The sequence below is a fragment of the Vombatus ursinus genome, unplaced genomic scaffold (genome assembly GCF_900497805.2).
Source record: "Vombatus ursinus unplaced genomic scaffold, bare-nosed wombat genome assembly UNPS02010193.1, whole genome shotgun sequence".
In the NCBI taxonomy this organism is placed as follows: domain Eukaryota; kingdom Metazoa; phylum Chordata; class Mammalia; order Diprotodontia; family Vombatidae; genus Vombatus; species Vombatus ursinus.
In genome coordinates, this window is record NW_020949971.1 from 7,656,232 (window position 1) to 7,682,882 (window position 26,651).

Sequence of the window (26,651 nt, forward strand, 5' to 3'; positions counted from 1 at the left end):
GTAGGAAAGGCTTTGAGTTCAGACCCAGAGATAGTCCAAATGTTATCCAAGAAGCAGGGAATTCCATTTGGAAAGGCTCATCCCCAAGCTGGCTGAATAAAGTACTGGGAAAGTACTAGAAGACCTGGGTTTGAATCCTCCCCTCAGACATTCATTAGCTTCATGATCCTGAACAAGTCACTTAAACTTTCTTAGCCTCAGTTTCTTCCTCTGTGGAGATATCAATGGGCCACTATTTCAAGAAAAGCCCTAACTAGGCTTCACTCTACTTACGACTGTCTGGTTTTTGCCTCCTCCTTTCTAGATGTTTTGCCAGTACCCTGGTACTTCCACACCCAGTTCTCCCTTCACTAATAGTCTTCAAACAATGGTTGCATGACCATTTGGTGGGGATATTGTGAAAGAGATTCTAAGTTGAATATTATATTTAGATGGTTTCTTAGGTCACTTCTAACTCTGAGATTCTGTTACTCTATAATGAGGTTTTCCACACTTAGTTAGGCTGTTCTTTGGGTAGCAGATATGAATTAAATCAACTTAATGTTTAGTACGGATTTGTGGATTCAATTTGAGATAAGAGGTGTAGTAAGTATGGAGCAAGGCAATGAGGATGTCATTAGTGGAGTCAATGAAACCCATTCTTTGTAAATGGTGAAGCAAATAGGAGACAAATAAGAAAAGAAATGTTAACCAAAATATTAATGAGCTTTTTGAAAACAATTTGTTTCCATTGATTAATTGCCAAAAAGCTAGCATTTTCAGGTACGAGATGTGTCTATGCAAAATATGGCCACTAGACACATAGACAAAAAGCAGAGACACAAACACCTTATTCAGTAAACAATATGTGGGGTGTTCGGGTAGGACTAGCACCTCTGGCTTGAGGTCTTGTTGAGCCCTTTTCAGGGCTGCTCATCCACCTTTGGTGTCCACCTGCCACCCAACTCTCACCAGTGGCTCCAAGAAGCTGTAGCATGCACAGAGGCCACACCCTGGTAAAACCGTCTCAACATATGGGCTTAACCAAATTGAGGTTAACTGAAAGGCCTCAAACCTGTCAGTAACTTAGGGGGATGTCTACTCCAAACACATGAAGACTTTCCCTTAGGTGGAATGGGCAGATAAGAACTATTTGTTCCAAAGCTATGAAGGCACTGTGGAGTGCTTAGGCCTTGGCCAGGCATCAAAGATGTCAAGGTAATCCACTGCATCCTGGGCCATCTCCAGTTGTCCTGACTTTGGTTTTGCCACTGGACTTCAATGACTCTGGAAGAGAGAGTGAGACTGAGGACTTTGTGCAACTCTGCCTCACTTAAATCCAATTCATGCGCAAGTCAAGATATCACCCCATAATGTCATTGGTCCTCATCAAAATGAAGGATGAACAGCACCCAGTTCTGGAACCATGAACCATAATTGAACAACTCTCTCATTGTTCCTGTGCAAAACCCTTTGGCCTCATTCACCATCCTTTCTTTCCACACCAAAATATTCTTCCCTAAACACTACTCTTCCTTGTGTGTTGTTTCTCCCATTAAAATGTAAACTACTTGAAGGCAGATTTCTTTTACTTTTATAATTAAAGCACTTAGAATGGTGTTTAGAACATAGTAAGTACTTAATAAATGTTTTTCATTCATTCTTTTTTTCCATTCCTTCGTTCATCCATCCATCCATCCATCCATTCAGTAGTAGCATCTATCTCTCAGAATAGATATGAAGATTAAATGATATATGGTATGGAATATGTTTTTCAAGCCTTAAGTGATATTGTACATGTGAACTCTCATCATCATCATTATTATTACTAAAGTATGTCTCTATACAGCAATATGATAGCCAATGTAAAATTCAGAATCTCACTTTGATGGAAAAAATGGCTTGTTTCTGAGAGAAGTCCTAGAGCTAAATTATCTACATGTAGAGTAATTAGATGGAATCAAGTCTTCTGCATTTTATGCTCCTAGGATTTAGAATTCTAGACTTTAGGAACATGTTCATCATGGTCAATGCTTTCATTTTCCAAGGGAGAAAAATGACCTCGGGCATGTCACTGTACTTCTTGGGCTTCTCAGGACTAGTTAGTAGTAGAGAATGGGCTAGAACTCAGGGGGCAAGAGGCCATTCCCCTGGCCATTCCCAGGAGATGATAGAGCCAACAGCTCAGATTGGGAAAAAAGGGGCCTGATTCTCAAAAAGTTTATTATACCTAGAAAAGGCTCCGGGGGCAAGGTGGGAGAGCTTGGGCCATAGATCTAGAATTGGAGGTGTTCTCTGGGATCATCTAGTCTGATTCTCCCATTTTACAAGTAGAGAAACTGGGCTCAGAAAAATTAAGTGCCTTGCCCAGTGATACAGAGTTCCAGAACTAGGATTTAAGTTCAAGTCATCTGATTCCAAAGCCAATTCTCTTTCCACTGCACTTCAGCATGAGGTAGAAAGACAATAGAAGGATTAAGGAATTACAATTAATCTTTCCCAAATAATTTCTTCTGTGTTTATCTATTTTAGTAGCTCTACCCCAATAACATTCCAATTCAATAAATCCATTTCCAAGGGCATCAAGTACTCCAAACTCTTCACTAGAATAAAGTTCATTAAAGTGAAACCAGTCATGGCTCTCTCATTCTCTTTATGAGGTATGACACTGGCAGAAGCTTCATGGACTTTTGATATAGATCGTTGTTCACTTATTTCAGTCATGTCCAACTCTTTATGACCCCATGTGGGGTTTTCTTGGCAAAGATACTGGAGTGATTTGCCATTTCCTTCTCCAGTTCATTTTACAGATGAGGAAACTGAGGCCAACAGGGTTAAGGTATTTGCCCAGGATCACATAGCTAGTAATTGTCTGAGGTCAGATTTGAATTGAGGAAAATGGGTCTTCCTGACTCCAGGCCCTGTGCTAAGCACCTCTAAAAATGAGATGCATAGTCAAGCATTATCTGAAGACCACCTTTGGTAGTTTCATCACATTTCATCAATTCATCAATTTAGGTTCAGTTCCATTTGGTGTCAAAGAATGAAGAAGACAGGATTTTGGGGAGCTGAAAGGGACTTTAGAGATGAAATAAACCTAGAAAATGAGGCATAGAGAGGTAGAATGAATAATGAGTCACCAGTAAGCAAGAGAGCAGCAAGAATTATTAACAACTCATTTGACTTGAAATCTAGTGTTCCTTTCACTAGGGGAACATTCACTCATGTGGTAAGAGGGTGGATGCTACTTCATCAAATCCTAGCCTTCAAACTAATCCCCTTTTAATAGATGAGGAAACTGAGGCCCAGAGAGATTAAGGGACTTCCCCAACATCACTCAAGTAGTAAGTGTCAAAGCCAGAGAACTCAGGTCCTATTTACTTATTAAATCCATCAAACACTCCTAATTTTTCACTGTTGCTGTTGTTTTCCATAGCCTATCTTTAGGAAAAGCTATCTTTTTAGAGTTGTTTTATTTCCTTTTGGGAAATACGTCCAGATTTGTTCACAAAGTCTCTAGAAAGTCACTACTGTTTTGGACAATGTTCAACAACCTTTTAAAAGTTATTTAGCTCATAATAATTTTGTGAGGCTGTAGGGAGTTCCATTACTATTACCCTGATATTATAGTGGAGGAATCTGAAGTGAAGAAACATATTACTAAAAGATATATTTGACTCCATCATTTCCGTACTCAAAAGTTTTCAATGTCTCCTATTAGAATAAAAAATTCAATTAAAAACCTTCAGCCTGATATGGCTCCCAACTGCCTCTCAAGTCTTATAATATATTCCTACTCTTCCCACTCTCTCCATTTCAGTCAGACTAACCTAATCGCTATTCTTGGACATGACATTCCATTTCCTACCTCTGTGTTTCTGTGCAGGCGGTGCTCTCCCTACTCACCTCCAAGTTGTAGAGCTTCCTTCAAAGCCTCGTACAGGCACCATCTCCAACACAAGACATTTCTTCATCTCCCCAGTTTTTAAGTGCTCTTTTCCTCTTGGAATTACAATGAATTACTTTGTACTTATCTATATAGATGTCTATCCTTTCCAGCTTCCTAACCTCCAACCTTCAGTGAAGCCTCTTGAGAAAAAAGGGCCATTTTTTTCCTCTTCGTTCCTATGAAAAATTGCTTTGCACATAGTAGGGCTTTAACAGATGGTTGCTTAATTGAATTAATCAAAGTTTCATAGCTAATACATAGCAGAGGCCAGATTCAAAATCAATTTTTTTTATTGTCAAGGCCAAGGTCTTTCTCACTCTTCTACACTACTTTGCTTCCTTTGAATGAACGTGATGAATGGCATTGATGATGTTTTGTTGTTGTTGTTGTTATTTTGTTTTCTGATCTTGGGCAAGCACCAATAGTCAGCTATCTCGAACTTGTTACCTCTCCCGTCATAGTGTACGTAGGTTGGGAACCAGACCTCACCGTACTGTGAGATTCTCATTCTGCCACATAATACGGCACTTGAAGGTACCATAAGATATTCACTCTACCATCCATGACCTGTACTCTAAGATACTCTACCTCAGGGAAAACATAAGGCTAGGGGGAGTGATTATACAATTACAGATAATCATTCCAAGAGATGACAGTGATTCAGCATTTAGAATCAAGCAATATTACAGCTGGGAGAGACCTTAAAAATTATCTAGTATAACTACTTCATTTTACAGAGAAGGAATTTGAGTTCCAGAGATTGAAAGACTTGTTTAAGGTCACACAGCTAACTAATGCCAGAACTGAGGCTGGAACCCAGGCAGCTAGGTGGCATAGCAGATAGAGCATTGGACCTGGAATTAGAAACAACTGCATTCAAATCCAGCTTTAGAAGCTTCCTAGCTGTGTGACCCTGGGTAAGTCACTTCCTAACTTCTCTTTCCTCATCTGTAAAATCGAGATGACAATAGCCCTCACTTCCCCAGGTTGTTGTGAAGATCAAATGAAATAATATTTGCAAAGTGCTTTTCAAACCTTAAAGTACTAGATTAATGCTGTGTCATTCAGTTGTTTTTTCAGTCGTGTGCAACTCTTCATAACCCCATTTGAGGTTTTCTTGGCAAAGATACTTGGGTAGTTTGCCATTTCCTTCTGCAGCTCATTTTACAGTTGAGGAAACTGAGGCAAACAAGGTTAACTCACTTCCCCAGGGTCACACAGCTAGTGTCTGAGGCCAGATTTGGACTCAGGAAGATGAGTCTTTTTTGACTCTGGGCTCAGTGCTTTCTCCACTATTCCACCTAGCTGCTCCAAATGAATGCCCCATATTAAAGTTAGCCATTATTAACTCGCAGTCTAGTGATTTTTTTCTCTATGCTATTTAGGATTCCTTCTACGTGGAATCAACTGTATGATTCCAGAATTTTCTTTTTCTATTGCGTGGGCCTAAATATTGCCCACATCCTAATCCAGCTTCTAAAAAGTCACTCCAGAACTACAGTAAAATGCCATTTAAAAACAAAAGTAATAATGACTACTGCAATTTTCTCATTATTTAGCACAGGCTCAATTGGAAGTAACAGGATTGTTTTATCCAGAAATCAAAATAATCCTTTTGCTGATCTTTAATGAAGCAAATGGAAACCCCTTTGAACACCCACACATTGTCCTGAAAGACAGATGTTCGGGATAGGGTCCGTTCTAAGTCCTCAGCAATGTTTGTTTAATGTTTGTTGAGCTACCATGTCTGGCGGACAGGTCTGGTCCTTTTAACAATTATTTGGAAGAGTTCTCAACTTCCATGGCAGCTGGCTTCTGTTCAATGTCAATATACACATCTTAACAACTTTCGTTAATGCATCCATAACTTGAGGGAGACTTAACCTGCCTGCTTAACTAAAAGGAAAAGCCATTTTAGGTGCCACATTACAGAGAGGGCCAGAGCAGAAATATCATTCCCCCAGAAGGCTGTTCCTCCTGCCTGGAATACAATGAGAGAAGGAGGGATACATAATCTAAGATTTTTAATTTTATGTACAGGAATATAAGATACGTCAGCTTTGTACATGGGTACAGCATTTAAACATCAAACTCAACCAGACAGGAATTTGGAATTGTGATGAAAGCTACCAGAGTACAGGCTGATATTAGGTTGGTAATTAGACATAGCAAGGATTTAATAGTTTACAATCATAAAAACACCAATATTTAAAACGAGACTTTATAAAATAATTTACAGACAACCTAGGATCTACAGAGGGCATTTGCATTTGTGTGTGTGTGTATGCGCCTAATGAGTGACATCTTTCAGGGTTTGAAGTAATAAGATAACTTAGAAGCAGTTCATGCAGTATGAAAGCAAAGGATGGCAGGAGATTCTTTCCATGTTTCCTGCAGCTGTTGATGTAAACCAAGAGTCCAGTGGGGAGCTGGACCACCCAGTAATACATCTTCCAGATGCCATCCAGGAGCACCTGGCCCAGTCCCATATGACAATGGCATAGATAAACATAAATATACAAGTTGCTATCTTTTCTTACACAGTACAAATACAGGCCACAACTTCCCTCAGCTGTGTGATAGTCAATTGTTTACACATAAAGTAGGATACTGTTCACCTTGACTTCCCCATAGTTTATTTCTTGATGCCATCACTAGCAGAATTTCCTTGTTTTCACAACTTTACTCAGATATTTCACTGAGTGCCCTCCGTGCCCAATGACATAAACATCAATAAGGTAAGAACGGCCGGGTTGGAGGCCTTTAATTGTTTCAGTGGTCACTGCCTTCTGTAAGTTTTGGCTGTGGAAATACTTACAGAGAACCTTCTCTGATTTCTTTCTTGTTTCCGGCCCTAGGCACTGGTTCTGTTCTCTTTTCTTTTGGTTTTCATTGTAGTTATCATCCACTTCCTTTCTATAGATGCAAAACTTGTTTCTTTCCTGGGTGCCCAACCAGGCCACTGTGGCCGAAGAACACGTACGGAGCTTGTCGAAGGTCTTGATTCTCGTGTCTTCAGGGAGGGAGGGGAATGACTGCTTATGGAGCCGTGTGGTCACCAGGATCTTCAGCATGGAGGCCCCCTTCTTGTTTCCCTTCAGCTTAATGAGATACTTGGCTTTCGGTTTCCCCCGAAGCTGAAACTGATGGACGCCTTCCACGTTCTGGGACAAAAGAAGTTTCCCATCTCGCCTGACTTGGATCTGAATAATGTCCAGGCAGGAGTGGACAAAGAAGGTGACTTTTTGATGGGATGAGACAGGAGCAAACCGGAGAAACTTGGTGCCCTTTCTCTTGATGAACACATCAGTGACTTTCCCATCTTTGAGGTCCACTGTCTTCTGCTTGGCTTCCTCTTTGGTTCTGGCAAAGGTGCCAATGTAAGCAGTGCTTGTGTTGCTGGGCACTTTGACCACAAACACATCAAAATAGTACTGCGTGTCAGGTTTCAGGTCAGACACTGTATAGATATTCTTGTTCCCAATGCAGATCTTCTGAATGTCCACCTTGGCCTTGGAGTAGATATGCCGCCCCATTTTGGGAACTGGCTTGCCTGAGAAGCCCCGCTCTCTGCCAGGACCATTTTCTGAAGGAAATCCAAAATGGGCAAAGTCAAATGGGCTGAAGTCCAGGCCAGGCTTGGGCGCCATCATGAAGGCATCATCAGCAGTCATCTTGGCCTCAACGGCACAGAGACTCTTGAAGTTGTGCTCTCTGTTGATGACTACACAATATTGAATGGGCTGTTTGAGCAGGGAGGCCGTGGGGCTGGGTTTCCATACCAAAGTCACCGTGGTGTGCCCCAGAGAAGTAACATCCACTCGTGGGTCATAGGGCAACTCGGGGTAGGGCTGGTCAGACTCTGGTGTAGTGGTGGCATAGACTTTAAAATGGGTATCCTTCTCAGTGGAGAGAAGCTCCAATTGGTACAAGCCAGATGGCGAACTTGAAGACATAAACGACTCCACGTCATTTCCTTTGTAGGAGAATAACTCAGTGCCATCCTCGTTAATTATCTGCTGCTTCTGCTGTTCAAGTGGCTCGGGTTCACCTAGAAAAGATGAGCAGAGACATATTTTAAAAGGCAGGTTGTCTCATGCCTCTGACAAGACAAGATGAATTATCCATATTGGGCAGCTAATAGGAAGGCAAATATATGAAAAAATAGCTGAAGCCTGGCACAATGAGCTTGAGTTTAGACCCCAGCTCTGGCACTTAGGGCCTGAGTGACTTTGACCAAATCACTTGACTTTTATTTGACTCAATTCGCTGCTCTTCAAAATGAAGGGAACTGGACAAAATGATCCTTACCACCCCTTTCCAGTTCTAAACTCTAACGATTTATGCCAAACATTGGCAAACTATAACTCTCAGGCCAAATCTGGCCCACAACCTTTTTTTGTATGGCCTGTGATTTCAGAATGTTTTTACATTGATGCCTAATATGTGCATCAACTTCTGTGGGAAAGGCTCTAGGGGGGACTAACGAAGCAAAGAGGCAAAGGCTTGAGGCTGTGGTTTGGTCGTGTCTTTTTTTTTTAATGAAAATCAATTTATTTATTGAGACAGATGATTGATAGATAGATGTTGTTTTTCAGTCATGTCTGACTCTTCATGACCCCATTTTGGGGTTTTCTTGGCAGAGGTACTGAAGTGGTTAGCCATTGCCTTCTCTAGCTCATTTTACAGATGACTAACTGAGGCAAACGGGGTTAAGTGACTTTGCCCAGGGTCACACAATTAATAAGAGTCTGAGACCAGATTTGAACTCATGAGTATGAGTCTTCCTGATTCCAAGCCCAGTGTTCTATCCACTGAACCCCCAGCTGTCCCAAATAATAGGGGTGTGTGTGTGTGTGTGTGTGTGTGTGTGTGTGTGTGAGAGAGAGAGAGAGACAGGGACAGAGACAGAGAGAGACAGAGAGAGAGAGACAGAGAAGGCAGCTAGGTGGCACAGTAAATAGATCACTAGACTTGGAGCTAAGAAAACCTAAGTTTAAATTCTGCCTACTACACTTACTTAGCTGTGTGACCCTTGGAAGTTATTTGCTGTCACTCAGCCTCACTTTGCTCATCTGTAAAATGGAGGAAAATCATAGCACCTACCTCACAGGATCAAATGAAACAAACCACGTAAAGTACTTTGTAAGTCTCAAGTTGCTGTATCAATACCATTTACTAAGCAATCATTTAGTCCATGAAATGTCTATGGGTTAGATTTGAAGACAAAATCCAAACCATAAAGTCCCTGATTTCAAAGGGAGCTCAGAAGACAAACTTGTGCATGAATAAGATTTTCCTCCCAGATAAGTGTTCAGTTATGGGATATGATGCAGGTGATATGCCAGCAAATTGGACTGATAAGATGTCAGACAGAATGGAGAACCAGGAGAGAGAAAGGTCGTGAAAACTCAGAAGAGAGAAAGAGGATATCCAGAATGAGAAGATGATAAACAGTGTCAAATGCCTCAGAAAGGTCAAGAAGGACAAGGATTGGAAAAAAAGCCATTGGGTTCCATAATGAAGAGATCCCTGGTTATTTTGGAGGGAGTAGTTTCAGCCAAACAATAAGGTCAGAGGCCAGAGAACAAAGAGTTGGAAAGAGAGTAAGAAGAGAAGAAGTAGAGAGAGCTTTGTTAAGAAGGGGAGACACGGTAGTGTGCTAGCTGCCATGGACGTTTGGATCAAGTGAGGGCTGTGTTTTTGTTGCTGTTTGTTTTGTTTTTTAAGGATGGAATAAATATGGGTCTGTTTGTAGACAGGAGAGAGACTGAAGATGGGGGGGCGTTGATAGAGAGAGCAATATATTGGCGAGGATGAGAGGGAGGAGGATCACGTGTGCATGGAGACAGCTTTGACTTTGTGAGCAGAGAGACAAGAGTGAAGGAGAAGTGATGCAAGATGGAGGAGGGGGAGGAGGCCTCTTGGAGAATGGCCTCAATTTTTACAGGGAAGTAGGGTTGTGGGCCTTAGCTCTGAGAGGGGTAGAAGAGGTATCCTAGGAAAACTGAAGAAAACAAGAGGGTTTAGAACAGCCACTGTGGCAGTGGGGAGTGAATCAATTAGGTACAAGACAAAGAGTTGCCCTGTTGCAGTGAGGGCCCATTTGAGAGTGGAAATCATGAATTTGTAGTTGACTCAGCATACGTACACACACACACATACACACACACACACACTCATCCTTGTCGGGTCATATGTAGCAAAGTTGCATGGTTGGAGAAGGAAATAATCTAATCCCTTCATCTGTGGAGACCTACTGCCCACCCTGGAGAAGTGGATTCTATAAGTTGATAGTATTAATCTTCAGGCTATATCACATTTATAAATTTGTATAACCAATTTACAGAATTAATAAAGGAATGGAGGATAGAGACTGGACCTGTGGTTTCATTGACAGGGTAACTCTGAGATGGAGGAATGCCTTCTGCTCATGGTGCTTGGCAACTTTTGTTCTTAGAAAATATATTAATAGAGCAATGAGAAATTTAGTGATTTACCAAGAGTCATACAGTTAACACGTGTTAGGAGCAGTACTTCTGACAATCATGACAATGATCCATTGAAGATAGTTCCTCTCTTTCAGAAAGACAGACATCATAATATCCTGTGAGAGCCGTGAATTGGTCCAAACATTCGTAACATCATTTGGAACTGGGTGAACAAAGTGAATAAAATATCGAATTTTGACCCAGGGATTTCACTGCTAAGCATACGCTACCAGGAGAGCAAAGACAAGACATAGAGGTCCCACGTACACCGAAATAAGAGTGGTTAGTGCTGCAGTGGGTAGAGTACTGGGCCTGGGGTCAGGAAGACTCATCTTCCTGAGTTCAGATCTGGCCTCAAACATTTACTAGCTGTGTGACCCTGAGCAAATCACTTAACATTGTTTGCCTCAGTTTCCTCATCTCTAAAATGAGCTAGAGAAAGAATGGCAAACTACTCTAGTATCTTTGCCAAGAAAACCCTAAATGGGGCCATGAAGAGTTGAACATGGCTGAATAACAAATATACCAAAACATTCATAGCAGCACTTTTTGTGTTTGCAAAGAATTAGAAACAAGACAGATGTTTCTAGATTGGAGAATGTCTAAACAAAATGTGGTACACAAATATGATGGAATATCTGTGTGCCATGAGAAATCACGAAAACAAAACAAATTCTTCCCATAGCTGCAGGGAGCAGTAAATTCTCATAGAAACATGAGTGACCTTGAGGAAAAGGAACGATCCAGACATGCTCAATGCAGAAGAAGAGGCACGCAAGGCAGTAGCCAAAGGCACAGCCAAAGCCGAGGCAGGGGCAGGAGCCTGCAAGGCTGAAGCCAAGGTCTGTGAGGCCTAGGCTGCTCCTATGCCACAAGGGACAGGCAGCGCTTTGTCTGCTGCTAGATAGGAGTTAAATAGGAACCCTTATTGGCTCGAGAGGCTCTACCATACTTGTATCAAGCCACTCACTGGCATGTTCATGAGCACCAAAGCAGAAGGAAATCAACATCGTTTCTACATCCATGGAACCTAAGAAACCTATAGAAGAGGACAAAATAGTGCCCAGCAACACAAGCACTCTCTCATCCTCCAAGTACACCAACGTGTACTTGGTTGGTACCAGTCAGTACTCAGATAATGTGCACTTATCTGATCTTAAGGAAGAGAAAGCCCAGTTGCCTCCAGACAAATGAAAGGCACCTCACATTTTGTCCCTGAGTCACTCCAGTCCAACAGCCATTCTATTTCAATCTTTTTCAATTTCGAGAAATGCCTCTTCATGATCTACTCAGCACTGAGCACAACTGGGCATGCAAAGATAGACACTTCACACAGACTCTGCTCCTAATCAATGCCATGACCAACTTTGATCCCAGATACAAAGATACTAGTTTGTCATTCCTTCTCTAGCTCATTTTACAGATGAGGAAACTGAAGCAAACAGCATTAAGTGATTTGCTCGGGGTCACACAGCTAGTAAGGGGGATGAAGAATGGTGTTTACCTTCTGACAGAAGGGAGCGGGGAGTTCAATGCAACCAATGAAACATACACTTTGGGCCATGACCTAAGTGGGCATTTTACCCAATTAGGGATATTGGTTTTAAGGGATTGGTTTCCTTTTTTTTTTTAATTTTGAAGAAAAGGGGACAAGGGGAGGGAAGGAAGGAGGAGTAAAATCAAATTTTGTTCATTGAAAAAATAAAATGGAATCTATTTTAAAAAAGCAAAATGATGAAAACAAAGAAAGAGGCTATCAGTGGAGAACACAGACAGTTCCGTCATCTTTCAGATTCAGAGAAACATAGGAAGACTTCTATGAAGTGGCCAAGATTGAGGTAAACAGAACCAAGAAAACAGGATGCAGTGTAAATGAAAGGAAACAAAAACAGAGGAGACTGAATGCCATGATTAGAATTACTAAGCTCGTCCTCAAAGAAGAGATGACCACGAGCATATGCCTGCATTCTTTGCATAGTGGGTGAGCCTACTGGTGTGGAACACTGAGAAGCTGTCAAACTCAGTTGCTTTATTGGTTAGTTTGATGAGTGACTTTTCCCCCCTCTTGTCTCTTCTCTGTTATAAGTGATGGTTCTCTGGGTGGGTGGGATCTATGGGGAAATGAAAGTTTATATATGAATATATGTGTGTGTATCTGTCTGTGTATATACACACACATATACAGTTACACAACATACATAACGTAGACATGCATGCAATACAATGTACACACCTATATGTATACGCATGCTCACACATGTGCATATTATATACATATATGTATGCATATTCTTGTGTATATATTTCTTTTTTTTTTAAGAGAGAGCAGAAGGTCCCTCTTTATCCCTGGAGTGCTGGGCGGAATTTTCCAAATCCAGTGCTCCCTGATGTCTGATCGGGAGCCAAGGGCACTCACTGCCTTCCTCTTCACAGGATGCTGGTGGCGCAGGTCCATCCAGGGAGGGAAGAGCAGCAGCTATCCCTCCTTCCTCACCTGAGCTTTCTCCACTGGCCTCTTCAGGCAGCTCCTGCAGGCTCAGCTTCCATTCCAACGGTGCATCGCATGGCGTTACGGTGACAGACAGAGGGGTATTGTCTTCTTCCACCACAAAGAAATACCTGGGGCAGGGGGAGAAATAAATGAATAAGCATTTAAGCACCTACTATTTGACAGGCACTATATACCAATACAGTGAATGCAACCATCCCTACTTGCAAGGAACACACACAGTAAGACTCTGCCATGGGTGGTCGGCCCACATTCTCCAATGGCATCCCTTCAGTATCAAGAGAGTGAAAAAGGCCCTCATCACGCTGGGTGGAGCCCCTTTGGCAAATTTGTGACAGGCCATGGGTAAAGTCCCCAGGACATGCAGGCATGTATGGGCTCCAACCTCTTCTTTGGCGGTCATGACCACTTGGATGGAATTACAGATGCATCATGTATGACGTTGACAGCTTTGGCCTAGAAGTAACCTGCCTGGCTTATGCCAATAAACCAATAAAGCAGGCACGCTAAGCTTGACTACTTCTAAATAACTGGTGACTTAGACAAAGTAGGTTTTGTATTTGCAAACTGATCCTGGGTTAAGAGCTCACCCAGGGCAGGACTCATTATCAAAGGCATTGCTCAGCAGAGACAGCACAGTTCAGTGGAGAGATCACTGGGTCTGGGTTCAAATTCAACCTCTGTTTTGGGCTGGGGATGATGGACACATCACAAGCTCTCTGAGCCTCATTGACTTATCTGTAAGATGGGTATGATAGTGTCTACTACCATTTTGCTAGTTTAAAGGATGAAATCGAGATGCAGGAAAAGAGTTTTGTGAACTTTAAAGTATTATGAAGATGTCACCTTATTATTATATTAGGCTACTTCTTCTCCATGAAGGTGGTGAGCTTGAAGGCATTCTAAGAAAACACTGCCACTGAAAATTTTTATAGCTACCCAATTGGAAAAGTGTTATTCTAACAATGTAGTTCTCAAATTACTGTTTGCTTTTGGCAAAAGGTAAAAGGCAAAAATAACCCAAAACAAAAAAAAAACAATTTAATTATATGTTAACAATGTTTTTTGTTTTTTAATATATTTTTAAATGAGTGATTTTCTCAGTGTGGAAACTCCCTCCACTGATGCAGATAGCAACCCCTCTCCAACCTAAATCATCAGTGTTTAGAGCTGGAAGAGACCTTAAAGGTTATCTAGTCCAATCCTTTCCTTTTAGAGATGAACAACATAAGTTGCCAGAGGTGAAGTGTGACTTATGTTCAATGTCACTCAGGCAGTCAGCATTCGAGTTTGAGCAGTCTGGTGTGATGAATGAAGTGTTGAACTTGTAGGTAAGAAGGCCTGAGTTTGGGGCAGCTAGGTGGCACAGTACATAGAGCACTGGCTCTGGCATCAGGAAGACCTGAGTTCAAATCTAGCCTCAGACACTTGATCACTTGATACTTACTAGCTGTGTGACTCTGGGCAAGTCACCTAACCCCAACTGCCTCACCAAAAAAAAAAAAAAGGCCTGGGTTCGTATTTCACCTCAGATACAAGCTGTGTGAGTTTAAGCAAGTTGTTTAACTCATCTGTACCTCAGTTTCCACACTTGCCAAACACTGGATTCAGTGACCTCCAAGCTCCTCCCAGCTCCCTGTCTATGCCGCTACCTTGTCTGCCATTATGAGTCACCATAGTAATACATCAGAGAGGACAACAATGGGTACTATTGAAAATATAAAACTGTTCTCCCTACAGCAGAGAAAGTTAAATTGAATTCTTCTTTATGACTATGACCGTGCATTATTTGTTACATGGGTTTGTTTTTTCTTCTTTTATAATTGGGAAAGGGTTGGAGGGGGAGAAAACATGCGTATTAATTAAAAACAATCAAAGTTTAAAAGCTGTACTCTGAGTCTCAGATTTTTATGCCCAGTTCACAGATGGCAAAACTGAGGAAGGAGAGTTTTCAATTCTAGCCTTATTTTATGCCAATTCCATAGAAATAGGAGTAGAATACGCACACCACCTCTCTACCTTTAGCCCTATAACCCATCAGCTTTACGAAAACGCAGTCTCTAGACAGTAAAATGGGATTGAGTTTTTTCTTGCAGCCTAGAAGCAAATTTAAGAAAGAAACTGGTGAAATGGAGTCAGCATTGAAGACTCAGAGCCTTTCTAGCTCAGTGGAACTGTCAGAATCCTAGAATGACCTTTGAGGCTTCAAGGTCAAGTTTATGACCTGCTAAGGCACTGGCAAAGGAGCTTCAGGGATTTCAGAAGAGGGATCTCTGTAGAACAAAGGTACACATTTGGTCAGATCAGAAACTGCTACAATTCTCACTCCCTTGGACCATCTATTTTGTGCTTGACTAGGTTCATGTTAAAAAAAAAATAGAGGAATGAGGAAGCTGTAGCCCTCTTAGCTGATTTTCCCAATGGGACCCTGGACCAGGACCCCATTAATTCTACCTGGGGGGAAAGAACTCTTGGGCTTTTTGCATCTTGCTATCTAAGCTCATACCACTACATAAATTGAAACATCTCATCACATGTCATTATAGCGCTCTAAGAAAGAACCATTTTTCTTTTTTCAATAAAGAGGCATCATATATCAATGATAACAACAGCTAACATCATATAAGTTTAAGATTTGCAAAGAACTGTTAAAATATCTTATATGAGCCTCAAAACAACCCTAGGAGGTAGGTCTTATTATTATTCCCATTTTACAGATGAAGAAATTGAGGCTGAGGGAGAAATGATTTGCCTATGGTCAAGTAGCTGGTAAGTATCTGAGGCCGGATTTGAACTCCAGTCTTCCTGACTCTAAGTCCACTGCCCAGTCTACCTTGCAACCAAGCTACCTCAATCAGTCAGTTGACAAATAGAATAGATGACAAATTATAGATGTAAATATTGGTAAATTTTGTATATGAGTTATTTCTATAAATTATAGCTAGATAGATGAATAGTGTTTGGATGGATAGATAGGTGATAAATACGTAGATAGATATCAATGATACAGTTATAGATAGAAAAGATAGAATGAGAGACAGGTAGACGACATAGCAAGCATTTTTATGAAGTGCTTACCATGTGCCAGGCACTATGCTAAGCTCTGATGATATAAAGAAAGCAAAAGGACTCCACGTTCAGCAAACCTAAGGCAACTAGGCAGCACAGTTGACAGAGCAGTGGGCCTATGGTCAGGAAGACCTGAGTTCAAATCCTGCCTCAAACACTTACTAGCTATGCCACCCTGGGCATCACTTGACCTCTGTCTGCCTCAGTTTCCTCATCTGTAAAATGAGGATTCTAACAGCACCTCCCTCCCAGGGTTGTTGTGAGGGTGGAAGGAAGCAGCATGGAAAAGGGCTTTTCAAACCTTAAAGCCCAAATGCTAGTTATCATCATTAGATCAGATCTCAAATGCAATATTCTACGGGTGCTTTATGGAGACACAAGGACAGAGAGAACCCCAGGAACAGTACCTTTTCGATGTGTCTCTGAAGAGATAGCTGCTGATCTCAGCTCCGTCTGGTAACATTGACGAATCATGAAACTGCGCTTTATCCTGGATCTGCATCTGGAACAGCTCTTCATCGCGAGTCGGTAACTTCTGGGCCCAGGAAGCAAGGGGTAACAGCAGCCAGAGCACACCCCAGCGAATCAGCACCATCCTGCAAAGAGAGAGGCATCGTTGTTCGTTCGTGTCTGACTCTTCACCCCATTTGGGGTTTTCCAGGCAAAGATCCTAGAGGGCTTTGCCATTTCCTTGTCCAGCTCATTTTACAGATGAGGAAACTGAGGCAAATAGGGTTAAGTGACTTGCCCAGGGTCACACAGCTAGGACGTGTCTGAGGCTGGATTTGACCTCAGGTTTTCCTAACTTCAGGTCTAGCACTCTATCCACTGTGCCACCCAGCTGCCCTAGAGAGAAAGAAGGACTGGTCTGAATGACAGAAACAGAATGCACACCTGAGCAGAGCATGATGACTCCAAAGGGCTGAGATGGGAGACCTTCTGAATTCAGTCCCTGAAATCCCGGAACATGGACAAAGCCCCTGGATTTCCCTTCCATCTGTGATGAATGCACACAGAGCCCGCAGAGGTAACCGATCTTGTATCTTTGCCCCAACACAGCCACCTAAGGGATTCAGAATCACTTCCACAGGACAATGGAGGAAGACCTGAGTCTGCCATCCAACACTGAAGCTTTTGAAATCATTTCTGAGCCCCTATCTTGACCATACAATGCGTTGTGCATATTCCCTAGCTTTGTGTCTTCAGCGAATTTAATGTGTCTTCACTGCCTTTATCTAAGTTATTCATAAAGTCTGGCTTTAATCACAACAACATCTCACAGGATCATGGATTGAGAGCTGGAAGGGTCTTTGGAGATCATTTGTCCACCCTCCCCAATTTCACAGATGAGGAAACTGAGGCAAATACTCATTAAGTGACTTGTTCAAGGTCATACTGCTAGGAAGGGTCTGAGGCAGGATTTTAACCCAGTTCTTCCTGACTCCAAGACAAACACTCCTCTGATTTAGTTCTTTATTAATCCAACAGGGGAATATTTCTTCGAGAAACTGCTGTATGTTCTTGTTCCAGATGAAAGAAGCTAATATTTTAATTGTGGGGACTTTTGTACTGAGGTAAATGCCCAGGGGTACATTTAATTGATTAGTTGGGTCAATTTGATTTTTTAAATAAAATTTCATTTTTAAAATAAAAACTTAAAGATCTGATCTCTATGATAACTAGTTTTAATTAAAATTTGCTTTTTCAATGAAAATCCTTTCTCCTTTTCCACCTCCTCTGCCTCCCCCTTGAAAAAGAAATTTTAAAAAATGATAAACATAAACCAAATTCTCAAATTGACCATGTGCCGCTCCTTCTACCCCCCCTAAAAGTGCCTCAATCTGCAATCATTCAGAATCCATCACCTCTGGCCAGAGGAGGGGAACAAATTCCCTGGACTCATGGTCAATCATTGCACGAACAGATGAGCCTCCCAACAGCTCTATGAAGTCAGTATAAGCATTAGTAATCACCTTGTTTTATTGTTGAGGAAACTGAGGCTCTGAGTAATGACTTTTCTGAGACCACATAGCTCATTGGTACCAGGGTCTGAGTCAAATCCAGGTGTTTCCTGACTTGAATTCTAGTGCTCATTCCTTTATTCTACATTACCACCATGACATTGTGAAAAGAACACTAGATTTGGCATCAGAGTGCCCGACTCTGAATTCCAGCCTTGCTACCTTCTGCCTATGTGACCATTTCAAAAAAGTGTTATTTCAGCTTTCCAGACTTTAGTTCATCAATTTGTAAAATTAAGGGATTAGACTACATGACCTCTACAACATGCTATGGCAGGTAGGTAGCTCAGTGGATAAAACACCCAGCCTGGAGTCAGGCAGCCCTGAGTTCAAATCTGGCCTCACACACTTAGTAGCTGTGTGATCCTGGGCAAGTCACTTAATTCTGTTTGTCTCAGTGTCCTCATCTGTAAAATGAGCTGGAGAAGGAAATGGCAAACCACTCCAGTATCTTTGCCAAGAAAACCCCAAATGAGGTCACAAAGAGTCGGAAGCAACTAAATAATGTGCTACTTTTTTTGCATGAATGGACAGGTACAGGAACTTTACTGAGCTATTCAGGCCTAATAATAACAGAAGGGGCCGGGGGACAGAAAGCAAGCTCTCTTTGGATATTTATTTCAGATGCTTCTCCTTTTCTAATTACCAAGAATGATACTTCATTTTTCCCTTAAAGGGCAAGCTGTTGTTGTTGTTAAATAAATCAGAGAGGAAGAGAATGTTTAGAGGGTGCACTGGAATCTCCTAGTGCAGGTATTCCTAACCTTTTGGTGAGTCTTGGATCCCTCAGGCAGTCAGATGAAGCACAAGGACCCTTTTCCAGAATGTCCCAAAATGCATAAAATACAAATGATTGCAAAGGAAACCAATTATACTGAAATACAGTCATCATTTAAAAAAAAATTACAGACCCTCTGAAATCTATCCACATAGTTCACTAGTCCACCTAACAATTCCATTACTTTACAGATGTGTTAGCAGAGATTGATCCTTGCCCAAGGTCACCCAAGGGGAGAGTTGATGTCCTGTCCCTTAACCCAGCTTTTGTCATCACCAGAACCTAACAAAACTTGAAAGCAATGGAGACCGTGGTGAGGTGAATTCGGGACCTACAGTAAAGAAGAAATTATCCCAGATCCTGCCTCTGACATGCACAAGCCATTTAAACCTCTCTGAGCCTCTTTCCTTATGTGTAAAATGAGGGAATTGAACTCTAAGTTTTTTTACATCTACTCCAGCACCATAATTATAATCTTGTAATATTTTTATATGTTAAACTTTCGTGGGAAGTGGTCATAGACTACATTTATGTTTTTGCTATTATCTGCTTCCAATTTTTTGTACGTAGCTTGTTTGAAAAGGTGAGGTTGAACAATTAAAATTGAATTTTGTCATATTGCTGTCTTTCTCCCAACTAATCTGATGATCAGTTTTGATCTTTGCCTTAATACATTTATATTTTACACACTTAATGCTAATTTCAAAGTGTCTTGTGCATTGGTGGTCTCTAAAAATATAATTATTTTCTTCCTTTCTTTCTAGTGTCCATTCTAGTAGGCATTTTATGATGTCAAATTTCAATTAAAATATAAAAAGATGATCTTTTGAAATTCATATATTATTGAGAAAACTTACTTCATTCTCCGTTCTACAACATTGGATAATTAGTTCATTAATTAGGTCAAAGGCTGATTTGTTATTTTTACAAAACATATCTGTGAAACTGTAAACACTCCTCAAATGCAAATTATTGCCTATATGTATTTTATTACAAATAAAACCTTACTTTGATCATCTTTGAAAGCAGATCCATATATTTCATTAAATCATTTTTTTCTACAAAATGAAAATGTTTTCCTGCTATCAGTCACTATGTGTAAGCACCAGACACTTCAAATAACCGTCTAAAAGCATTTCTTCTTAGAACAAACCCAAAGCAAAGTGTAGAGTTTTCTTCTCTAGGATTGCAAAAGTGCCCTCTAATGGTATATCCTTTCCTCTTTCTGATTTTCAGTTTCCTCTTGGTTAATCAAGAGGAAAAGGGAACTAGGGGTTATTTCACTTTTAATCCTTTTTCTTTTCCTTCTGCCCTTTTTCTGGGAGTGCTGAGGGCAAAGTGGGAAATCCAGCAGTGGTAGATACAAGCATCACACCACCACCACCAACACCACCCCATAGAAGTTGCAGAACTATGCCAAATATAATTTCTAGTTGAGCTGACTAGCCCTGGTCAATTTCCAAGGAGGTCCAATAATTAGTGGTTCTCACTATCATCTAATGAATGGTAACATGGCCTCCAGTAAACTGCTTAGATAGAAAATTATGAAAAGAATAGAGCCCCTAACTGGGTTAAAATCCCATTCTCATCTATGATATTGAAGAGTCTGTCCCCTTTTTGGAAATTACATTTAGACCCTTTCAAAACTAAACTTCCAAAAGGAAGATGATAGAATCATAAGTATATTTCAGAAAAGTTTACTACTGGCACACAGTGAAAGGGATAGCTTACCTACACCATAAGTATCACTTCATCTTAAATGACTTTATTCCTTAACAACTCATTTGACATGATCCATTTTGTCAGCCAAGGAGACAAATGGGCTAAAGTTTGGGACAAAAAGACCCTGGGCAGAGTCTGGCTCAGGTCCAAGGAAGTGATATGGAAAGGGCTTTCTGCACTCTGGTATTTACAGTAACTTTCTTTCAGGAATATGCTGTTGTAAGCATGTCAGCTCAGGATATCAGGATATAGGAGGAGGAATAAGGGTCCTTGTTTTTTGAGGCTGACACACGGGATTCACCAGAGACAGGAAGAATACTAGGGACAAGATACTATAGGCATAGTATGTATAAGAATGATACATAGTACATACAAGAATACTAGGCACTACAGCCACCAGAATACTAGAAGAATAACGAATCAATAGACACCAGGTCATGGTAGCCAGAGGATAAACTGAGTCATGTAGTAGGACTGTTACCTGGATGATCATGCCTCCCACAGCCCAAATAGAGGTGGTCTTCCCATCCCTACTATGAAATTTTGAAATTATTTTCTATTTAACTTATTTGTGCATGTGCTTTCCCTTCCTGACCCCCCCCCCACCTCACCAACCTTGATTAAAGGTAAACTCCACAGGGGTAGGGTTATTTCATTCTCATCTATATATCTCTAGTACCTAGCACCATGCCAGGCACATAAATGCTCCCTGAAGAAAGGAAGGAAATAATCATTTATTTATCCACCTACAATGTGCCAGGCACTGTATTACAAGTATTATCTCATTTGATCATCACATCAACCCTGGGGGGTAGGTGCTATTATTACCCCCATTTTACAGTTAAAAAAACTGAGACAGAGAGAAGTTAAGTGACTTGCTCAGGGTCACACAGCTAGGAAATGTCTGAAGTCAGATTTAAACTCAAGTCTCCCTGACTCCAGGCACAGCACTCTATTCACTGCTCCACCAAATTGCCATTGAATTGGACTGAGCTCAGACTAAGGATGTGTTGAATTATGCTAACACCCACCAATGATATATAAAGAAGATAAAGCGGGGCAACTAGGTGGTGCAGTGAAGAGAGCACCAGCCCTGAAGTCAGGAGGTCCTGAGTTCAAATCCGGCTTCAGACCAAACACTTGACACTTACTAGATGTGTGACCCTGGGCAAGTCACTTAACCCCAATTGCCTTAAAAAAAGAAAAAAAATGTTTAAAGGGGCAACTAGGTGGCACAGTGGATAGAGCACTGTCCCTGAAGTCAGGAGGACCTGAGTTCAAATCTGGCCTCAGACCAAACGCTTGACACGTACCAGCTGTGTGACCTTGGGCAAGTCACTTGACCCCGATTGCCTCACTAAAAATAAATAAATAAATAAAATAAAGAAGGTAAAGCAAAAGAATGATGAGACTAATATTTCAGTGAATTCGAGGAAGGGGAAAAGAGGAGCTAACCCTACCAATGTCATGGGGAGGTAAAGTCAGCAGGACATGGCTTACTGAATGTCTTGAAGCAGAAGGTAAGGAAGATGCGGACTTTGTATCAGCAGTCATCTCGGTCAGCACTGAATTTGGCCAAAGTTATGCTGACTCCATAAAGTACTTAGAGAAATCGAGGTATTCTGCATATCACTGAGGACCTCAGTGGCTACAAAATGAGAGAAGTTCAAAGTACAATACCTCTACTCTGAAAAAGGAGTCAGGAAAAAATATGACTTTGAAATACAATGGAACATACATCCACTTCCTCTTTATGCCTATGATTCCTCAATAGCTATGAGAGACATTGGCACTTCAAAATGAACAGGCTTTAAAATAGGGAATGCCAAAAGGCAGTAGGAAAAGGCATGCAGTGGGCATGAAAAGGGTGCCAGAAATCACCAAAAAAGAACTACATGGAAGAAGGAGCAGAAAAGACATCACTAGAGAGAGTTGTGAGGAGGAAGCAAGGTGAACCAATGACAAGGCAGTGAGCCCAGGGTGAAATGACTTGCCTAGGGCCATACAGTTTGTACCTGTAATTGGAAGCCATGTCTTCCTATCTCTGAGGCTGGCTCTTTATATGCTATTGCTTCAACCTATTATTAGAAAATCTTACCCAATTTAAAAAAAATAATTGTTATTATTTCCAAAATATACAAGATTAAGGAAATGGTAGTATAGTAGAAGAGGACTGAATTTGGAGTTAAATGAGAAATTATAGTTCTTCTACTATCTGTGACCTTGGGGAAATCACTTTCCCAGGACAAAGAGGGGGAGGGGAGGAGGAACAATGTGGGAATGTCTCAAGTCAGAGCCGTTGCTTATGTTAAACCTTGACAGAAACTAGAATACCAGAGCTAGAGGTGAAGGAGGCCATGCCAGGAAAGGGGCACAGTCAATGCAAAGAGACAGAGATGAGGGATGATAGAATGTTGGGCTGATGTTTAAGTTTGTAATAAAAATGAAAATTTATATAAAAACAGAAAAGAAAAACGATGTTTCATTTACAGTATAAAAGTGCAATTACACTATTGCAAACCATAGGATTCTAAGATCATAGATTTACAATTGAAAGAGAACTTAAAAGTCACTGACTTCAACCTTTCATCTCACAGAGGAGGAAACTGAGCCCCAGAGAGGTTGTAATTTGCCCAGAGTCATACAGCTAGTAAATGTCTGAGGCAGGATTTCAACTCAGGTCTACCTAACAGCAAATCTAGGACCATATCCACTATGTGACATAGTATCTTCTACCTAAAAGATCTGAGAGACAAAGTACTATGGTGGATAGAGCATTGGAAGCAAGGTCAGAATAACCTGAATTCATGTTCTGCCTAAACTAACTGCTAGTTGTGATTTTGAGAAAATCATTTAATGTCCCTGGCCTCAGTTTGCTTGTCTGTAAAATGAAAGGGTTGAACTCAAAGGTATCTAAAGTCCCCTCAAGATAGAAATTGATGATACCTATGATCCACTTGAACATTCCTGCTGCTGGTGCAAACAGAGATTTGGAATGGCCAAAAAAAAATCTATCAACCTACATCTGACTTGGGAATGAACATCTCTGAACTTAGCCAGGTTGGTCCTCAAATGATAGACATACAGCAACACCTGGTCTATTCCCAGATCTCCAGATTTCTCACTGCCACTTCTGAGCATCCATAGCATCGGTCAAAGCAGAGCTCAGATGCTACCTTCTTCTGGAGACCTTTCTTCATCCCCCTCCCTCTCCCTCTTCCAGTTAATAGCACTCATTCCTTCTTCAAATTATTTGTGTTACTTTATATTTATTTAACTGTGAGTGATTGAATGTCCCCAGTAGAATGTAAGCTTCTTGAGAGCAGGAATTGAATGCTTCTTTTTACTTCAAATCCTCTGTAAGAGCTACCCAGAATTTCCCTTCACTGGCTTCATTTTGAAGAACTGAGGGCCACCTCCAAAAAATACCAACACATCAGAGCAAAGTTTCATGGCACATGTATTATCAGTAAAACACTTTGACTCTCCTTGGCATTCTCAATTTATTTAAACTAATGCAAATTTCTCCCTCCAATAATTATGACTTTTTCATCCTTTGAATAAGATCAACACAAGCTTGTTAAAAAAAAATTTTCCACTTCCAACTAATGCCATGCTAATTTCTTGCAGAAGCATAAATATATAAACATTATATGTAAAAATGTCAAATATGGATAACATATGTAAAAATGGCAACAGGTTTCATACAGGAGTTTTCTTTTGCAAAATGGGAGAAAAGAAGGGGTTTCATTTCTGCTATTTGCTGTCTATGTGACTGGAAAAAATCACTTAATCTCCATGGTTCTCAGTTCCTTCATCTTTAAATGAGGGCTTTGGGTTAGGGGACCTCTCATGTAACTCCAGCTCTAAATCTAGGAGCCTAGGGTCTTCCGGGGCAAGGTTGACAGGCAAATGTGAAAATACAATTAAGATGAACTGCATAAGCACTCAATGATTTGCTCCTCAGAAAACATTCAGGTTTCTTGAACAACAATTTGCAATTTAGAAGGATTAGAAATTGAGCTAAAATGCACAGTGCCTGGCACATAGTAGGCATTTAATAAAGGTTCATTGACTTGATTTAACTTGAAATGACTCATTCCTGTCCCTTGGGAGACAGGGGGAGGAAATAAAAGTAGCACAGAGGAATCAGAATTTACTTGAAGCAAATCCATCTGGAATAAATAAAATTGAATGTTTAATTACAGGGAACAGTGAGTGCTTGCCTATAATTCACTGAAGCTGATTCCAAGGACTGCCTGTCACAGAGATTGCTGGGTTCTCTAGTCCTCTTCCTTTCCGGGAGCATCTCACAACTACTCAAGTCTTTTCAATATGTATTTTAAAGCTCTGGGGCATTTCTTTTTCTTTATATTCTCCATTCCACATCTGATAAGAAATCTGCAACAATTGATCTGTAACAATGAATCAAAGAACACGTGCATTCAGACACTTTCTTACTCTGACAAGTGAAGAGCCTAAGAATTTCACCACCTAAATCCTCCCCACTCTAATGAAAGATGGTAAGGTCCGTCTGGTAAAGCACTGGACTAGGAGAGAAGAATCCCTGGATTTGAATCTTGCCTCCAGGGTTTAGGATCTATGTCACTGTAAAACTCCCTGAGCCTCAGTTTTCTAGGCAATTCACATAGCCTCCCTAAGACTGTTTTCTAATCAGTAAAATGAGGATGATAATATGTCATGGGGTTATTATGAGGATCAAATTGGTTCACATGCTCTGCTATCATTTCAAGATTTAATAATATACAAACAGAGTCAAAAATGATAATTCCAAAATATCAACTCCAAGGAATTCATTTTCAGTGTTTGGGGTTGTATTAAAAACAAACATGAAAATATTTTGTTTATTAGTCATGCATCTAACTTCCCAAATGACATCCCGTTAACATGAAATTTTGAAATTGAATTTCCCATGCCTTTCTGGAGTTGAAAGGAAAATAGAGAATAACCAAACAGCATGTCTGGAGTCCATACAGGATATGTTCTCTTCTACTAGGCTCTTGGGAAGACAAGGAGTGCTTGGCTTGATAACCATGTGTAAATAATGTGTTAGCCGCCATTGGCATGACAAATTGGAACTCAGGCCACCTCTGCACAATTGAGATAGCAATCCACCACATGTCACTTCCTAAATATATATGTATGTGTGTATATGTATATATGTATTGTGTGTATGTGTTTATTGTATTATTTACTTATTTTTTGGAGGCTGGGTCTTTCTATCTTGCCTAAGACAGAAGTTCAATAGCCATTCCTAGGCTAAAGCCAAAACTGGTCATCATGATACTAATAATGATCTGCACAAAAGTTCTGACTGCCCTATTTGTTTCTGACCTGGGGCAAATTCACTCCTCCTTAGCAAGCTTAGTGGCCCTCCACTTCCAGGGCTCACTATAGTGATGTCAGACTTAATATAGACCTCCCAGTGGTTGTAACCAATTGCAGCTTAGAACTCCCAAGCTAAAGTGATCTACTACTCTCAGCCTCCCCCCACAGCAGGGATTACCAGTGTGCACCACCATGCCCAACCTCCCTAAATACTTCTGACATGGCATACTCCTGCCCACTTTGAGGCTTTTAGGATTCCCCATGCCAATAATCCACAGATTGAGGGATCTTTCCATACAACTCAATTGCAATATCCTTCTCCCTCCTTCCCTCCCCCCTTTTCAGCTTATCATTTCCCCCAAGTTACTTCCCACTTTGATTCTTAAAGAAAATGAATTAGAGTGAAAAAACTATATCAAATTAAAACTTGAATGGTTTCCATTTTGTTACTCACTCCCACTTATCCCTTCAGTGCAAGATGATTGAGCAGAACCTTAAACCATCTACTTTGATTTTCTTTCATTTTACAAAGGAAAAAATTGAGCCCTGGAGGATGAATGACTTGGCCAAGGTCACAGAGCTAGTTAGTGGTAGGAGAGATGGGATTTGAACACAGTTTCCTCTGATTCCAAGTTCTGTGCTCTTTCTACTCTGCTGCAATGTCTCCTCTCAGAAAAGAAGTCTAGGACATTCTCATTTTCAAAGATGTTCTGAGCAGTCTTTGTGAGAAAGGCCAAATCCATGGGATAAGAAGCATTTAAATCCATGGGAAAGTCTTCTGGTG

General features: G+C 40.9%; 1 protein-coding gene across 1 annotated transcript in view; it reads right to left on the minus strand.

Annotated features, from left to right (window-relative positions):
* Positions 1-5,935: 5,935 nt before the first annotated feature.
* Positions 5,936-26,651, minus strand: part of NDNF (neuron derived neurotrophic factor) — a 42,578-nt gene continuing 21,862 nt past the window's right edge. Inside the window, exons 2-4 of the mRNA XM_027853732.1 lie at positions 16,405-16,593; positions 12,914-13,038; positions 5,936-7,979 (exon numbers count right to left, since the gene is read on the minus strand). Of these exons, the coding sequence (XP_027709533.1) occupies positions 6,583-7,979; positions 12,914-13,038; positions 16,405-16,592 (1,710 nt within the window). The 5' untranslated portion in view covers position 16,593 and the 3' untranslated portion in view covers positions 5,936-6,582. The remainder of the gene's footprint in view (positions 7,980-12,913; positions 13,039-16,404; positions 16,594-26,651) is intronic.